The sequence below is a fragment of the Eurypyga helias genome, unplaced genomic scaffold, assembly GCF_000690775.1.
Source record: "Eurypyga helias isolate BGI_N326 unplaced genomic scaffold, ASM69077v1 scaffold45176, whole genome shotgun sequence".
Taxonomy (NCBI): Eukaryota; Metazoa; Chordata; class Aves; order Eurypygiformes; family Eurypygidae; genus Eurypyga; species Eurypyga helias.
This window is the reverse complement of record NW_010255691.1, coordinates 25,209-30,845: the sequence shown is the minus strand read 5'-3', so window position 1 is coordinate 30,845 and position 5,637 is coordinate 25,209. Positions and strand designations below refer to the sequence as shown.

General features: G+C 41.0%; 1 protein-coding gene across 1 annotated transcript; it reads left to right on the top strand.

Annotated features, from left to right (window-relative positions):
* Positions 1-91: 91 nt before the first annotated feature.
* Positions 92-4,016, top strand: FST (follistatin; the record flags this gene model as incomplete). The annotated part of the gene is made up of 4 exons (XM_010153381.1): positions 92-333; positions 697-921; positions 1,964-2,194; positions 2,919-4,016. Coding segments are annotated over 4 exons (781 nt in total), but the record flags the coding sequence as incomplete, so codon positions are not given.
* Positions 4,017-5,637: the final 1,621 nt, after the last annotated feature.

Sequence of the window (5,637 nt, the reverse complement as noted above, 5' to 3'; positions counted from 1 at the left end):
GGTGTTCCTCGCTATGCTCTGGGGTCACGGTGTCTTTTTTTTCTTTAAGCAGTTTTGACACCAGGTGTCTTCTGCACGCTCGGTACTAAAGTGGTGACTCTTTCCTTCCATCAGAAACATGCGAGAACGTGGACTGTGGACCCGGGAAGAAATGTAAAATGAATAAGAAGAACAAACCTCGGTGTGTTTGTGCTCCGGATTGCTCTAATATCACTTGGAAGGGCCCCGTGTGTGGCTTAGATGGGAAAACCTACAGGAACGAGTGTGCCCTTCTCAAAGCCAGATGTAAAGAACAGCCCGAACTTGAAGTCCAGTATCAGGGCAAATGCAAAAGTAGGTTTGCAAATCTAATCCGATCTCCCTCAAATGCTAAAGGGTGTGTGTCTGAGTGTAGGGAGGAGGAGCTGTTGAATGTACTTCCCCACAGGAACCAGGGCGATGTTTCAAATGCTGGGAGACAGTAACTAACCACGCTCAACACACAAGGATGTAGCTGGATTGATAGTTCCCTGTAGTCTAGCAGGTCTTGTGTCCCACCAGCTACCCTGAGATGGGAAGATTTCCTCCAGCAGCCCTTAAATGAGAGGAGCTGCTGAAGGGTCTTACGTGATCATTTGTTTCATTGTCACCCATTCACTCCTCCCTGCGGCTCTGGGATCTCCTAGTACTCACTGTGTGCTTCTGTCTTGATTTCAGAGACCTGTAGGGATGTTTTATGCCCAGGCAGCTCCACATGTGTGGTTGACCAAACTAATAACGCCTACTGCGTGACATGCAATCGAATCTGCCCAGAGCCTACCTCTCCTGAACAGTATCTCTGCGGGAACGACGGCATTACTTACGCCAGTGCCTGCCACCTGAGGAAAGCTACCTGCCTACTGGGCAGGTCCATCGGATTAGCCTACGAAGGAAAATGCATCAGTAAGTATCTCGGTTGGAGGGTAAAGGTGGGGGGAGCTTCCTCAGTCAGCTGCCTAAGAGTATTGTGTGTGTATTGTGCATGGATGTAGTTAGCCCTGGGGAGGAGGAGAGACTTCCAGCAGGCAGGGTTAGTGCTCCCCTCCAGGGAAGGGAGAGCCAGCGTGAGCTTTGCCCCAGAAAAGATTGCGACAGGGATGATGGAGTAGAAGGCCTGATCCTGCTTATCTTGCTGTCATTGTGGGTGCTGACATTAGTATCCAAGGGAGAAGTACCCACCGTTAAATAGATGATGACATGGTTACAGCGTAACAAGGTCTTAGTATTCGCTGGATCTGGATTCCTGGAAACAATTGTCTTCAAGTGGTCTTGGCAAAGCTTGTGTTAACTTAATTGGAAACATCTGATCACTTTTTCCTCTTTAGAAATATTGCAGAGTTTGGAGACAGTTGGTGGGTGAAGATAGGAAAATAATCTCTCTGCATCCTGACATTTTGTATTGCGATTTCCAGAAATGACTGTTAGCAAAGCGTGTTACGAGGAATCACCTTCAGGGCCACCTCTGCTCCCCAAAACTTCTGGGAGAATTCGTGGGAGTCTCAGGCTGCTTTTAGTTGGCATAGGTTGAGGTGAATTCCCTTCCCAATCTTGTAGACAACTATTCTGTGTGGGTTGGTTTAAAAATAATTGATTTAGAAATGCTGAATGTGTTGGCAAATTCTGCACTTAGCGCTAATCTGGGGAGCTGAGTTTCCACTGACATCAAACGGAGCAGGAAGGTCATGTACAACAGGCAAATGTAATTCTGTATTCCCTGGGCCAAGCTCTGCTGGCACAGCTGTCTTTCCTCCCCCACATATAGACAGGCAATGATGTCCAAGGGACTACTTGCTTGAGCAAAATCAGCAAGTATCATCACATCTACTGCCTCTGAGCTTTGTCTGTTCACAGTTCACAGGGGAAAGGGAGTTTGGGGTTGTTTGTTGTTGCTTTTCTTTGTTCTCTGTCTTTTCACTTACCTCTAGTATCCTGTGTATATTTTTAGAAGCCAAATCCTGTGAAGACATTCAGTGCAGTGCTGGGAAGAAATGCTTGTGGGATTTTAAGGTTGGCAGAGGTCGGTGCGCCCTCTGCGATGAGCTATGCCCTGAAAGCAAGTCAGACGAGGCCGTCTGTGCCAGCGATAACACAACTTACCCAAGCGAGTGCGCCATGAAAGAGGCAGCCTGCTCCATGGGCGTGCTTCTAGAAGTAAAGCACTCCGGCTCTTGCAACTGTAAGTGAGATTTTTAACTCTGCAGACACCTAAAGCTTCTGACGGCAATCTCTAGGTAATGAAGACTTACAACCTTGAACATAAGAAAGCTTGATTTAGAGATTCGAGATACGGAACAGGTGTCATATGAGTACGTATCTATCACGCACACACTTTGGTGATAAAATGCAATAGATCTGCAACAACCACTTGGCCTTCAAGTTGGTGTTTTGGGGATATTCTAAGGACAAGTCATTCTGACAGAAAGGGAGTGCCCTAGGAGTGTAACTCTAGTGATTTTTTTTTTTTCCTACTTTGTCTGCTCTCGTGTGCTTCGCTGATTGCTGTATTAACACCCGGATAAACTCTAATGGTCCAAAAGAACAAGCCTAATGGTAGCACCTGGGCACCTGGTTTAGCACAGTTGCCTCCACTAACGCTGAATGAAGGACACAAAGCAATTAAACCTAGAACACAAGAGCGCTCCTTATTTGATTTCAGGAATCTGCCAATAAAACCTGAGCCATTGATTCTTCCGAACTTTCTGCAGTTATGACTTCATAGATTATGTATAAAAAAACCTTATTGCATAACAGCAGATGCCAAAGAGCATCTCACTACAAGTCGCATAAAATGCAACGCTGTATTATGGCTGTTCAGAGGGCTTTGAAAACATGCACTGAGCTGCTTCTGCGCTGTTGTTGTCCTTATTTAAACAACAGCTCCCCTGTATTCTCCCATCTAGCCATTAATGAAGACCCAGAGGATGAAGAGGAAGATGAAGACCAGGACTACAGCTTTCCTATATCTTCCATTCTAGAGTGGTAAAACCTCCATCACTATTGAAACAGCCATTGGGCACAAAATCAATGTCCATACTGTAAATAAGTGTATGCTTATTTATTTTGGGGAGAAAAAAAAAAGTATACATATAGTTGAGTCTCGTAGACATTTATTTATACTGTGTCATGTTTTATAATTTATACATAAAATGTCTGGTTGACTGTACACCTTGTTTTTTGAAGAAATTTATTCGTTACGGGAAGAGCAGTGTTATTTATTGTGAGGTCTCTTGCTTGTAAAGTAAAGCTTTTCTTTTTTCTGTGAACTATAAAAGTCCATTCCTTAGAGCTTACCAACATGATCTCATCTCCTTGTTTCACTGATGTTAACTCTTCTCCACTTTAACAAACTTGCATGTCAGTTTCTGTTATGTTTATTTATTGGATTTTCTTCTTGCCGGTCCTGTACATAAAAGATCCCTAGGGTTTTTGTTTACAAGGAATCTTGACTGACCAAAAGGCGTTGTAACTGACTTAAGTATACTTCCAGGGTGCAGTGAGGCGATCTTTAAGGAAACTTCTTCCACTTCTGATCACACCATGTACTGAAGTGATCACAATGTGCTGAGCGTATATACTGTACTATACGAGTTCTGGACCCAAAGAAATCGGATTATGAAGGTTGTTAATAGCTACAGGGCTAACTCATAAAAATAAAGGTTTTATTTTATTGTTTTACTTTCTTTTGTGACATGCATAACTGTTTTATCAGGTGTTTCCTTTAAGATGGTCTTGCAGTACCACTTTTAAGGTTTTCTTTTCCCAATCAGTGTGTCACTAAAAGTTATATCAAAGCTTTATCAGTTCAAGTTTCTTGCTTTTCATAGTACTTTTTTTCTGATGCAATTTTATATTTTCAAACATGGCGAGTTAAATATAAATTCATTTAAATATATAGTTTTGTACTTTTCTACCATGTAAATGTGCAATGTATATAAAAGTTATAATGTGTATTTGTAAATAAATGATGAGTGAAAAAATAAAAAATGGAATTTTCCCTAGAGGGAATCCTTAGTTTTTTGGTTCTAAAGGATTCTAGCCTTCTGGTGCAGAGAAGACATACTGGTGCCTAGGGGAAGGGAGAGGGGAGGCTTGTGCGTGGCATAGCAGTGAAATACACTGGTTAAGGCCAAAGATTTCGCAGACAGGGACTCAATAAACCCCTTTTTTCAGACAGGAACAATGTCTCCAGTTCATTGGTATTGATTTTAAATCCAAGTGCAGTTATGGAGGAGAAGAGATTGAGTATTTTTGTTTCCCCCTACATCCTCTAAAATAAAAAGCCTGTCATTTCTTGGACATCTTTAACTTCCAGGTTTCAAATATGCATTTGAATTTTTGCTAAGCTTCAGACCCATGTTACTGGGGTTGCAGTTGCAGCACCATTTTAGATGACCAATAGAAAAAGCAAAACATGGTCTACTTGCCCAAATTCAAGATGTGTAACAATTAGCACAAGAGACAAGAAAACCCCAAACAAACCCAATAAACCATCAAAGAGCACATTATTGCTTGGAATTTATTATCTCCCAAAAGGAAGGTTAATTCAGAAGTTCTTTTTGGTGAAACGATATTCAAACTGGACACACTTTTAAGAGTAGATACTAATACAGTGAACTGGGGAAAGGCAAAGCCATTAAATACAGCAGGGACCAAAATCCTGTTTTATGCTGCCTGGGTTATGCTGTTCTCTCAAGCAAGGCCCCACTTACCAAAACTTCTCCATCATACTGCGTAAAACTTAAAAACGTACTTAAGGACCTTATTCAATAGTGGTCTTAAGTGCAGTACTGAACTGAGGTCTGAGAGCAGAAGTTGACTTCCACATTTGGTTTAAATACAAATCATTTTGGAAGGCTGTTCCTGTATATTTTTAATATAGTGAAAACTCTAATTTGCTATGGATTGTTTAGCATTGTCCGAATCAAATATATTTTATTCATCTAGGAATACATAAAAAACAAAGTGTCCATTTATAAGATTGTATTAGAAATAATAGCAAAAAAATTAAATCTGTCCTTCATCATCCTGTTGCTTCATTTAGTCCAATAGTCTCTTTGGTAGGACGTACAGCATGAGAGGAGCAAAGGTGGCAGGATTTTGGTCTCCTGAGGGAACAGAACCCAGAATAAAAGAGAACAAAGGCTGGGAGAACAGAGGGAAGGAAAAAGTACCTATTGGAAAATCTCTCAAGGAACTAATAAATACATGACAATGACACAGAGACAAAATGTTTAATAGATGTGGAGATTATCTCAGGAGATTTTTCTCAAATTCAGATAGATGCCAGCTACCTCATTTCCAACAAAACAATAACGTTAAAAGACTGGTTTTAATTGCAAATATATTTACATGTTTTACAGAGAGACTGTAGCAGAGCAGGATTTCTGGGTTTTAATTTTATGTCCCGCTGCTGATTCACAAAATAACTTTGAGAAAATCTGACAGCCGAATTCAAAAAAGCAAGAAAAATGCCAGGAAGCTATATTTACTCATATACATGTACATGAAATGGCCACAAATCTACATCAGGTTTTTGCTGATAAAATTATCTAAAAGTTCTGCTACTGTATATCCCATTGCTACTGATATTTCTGTACAGCTGAAAATCTTGAAACTTAC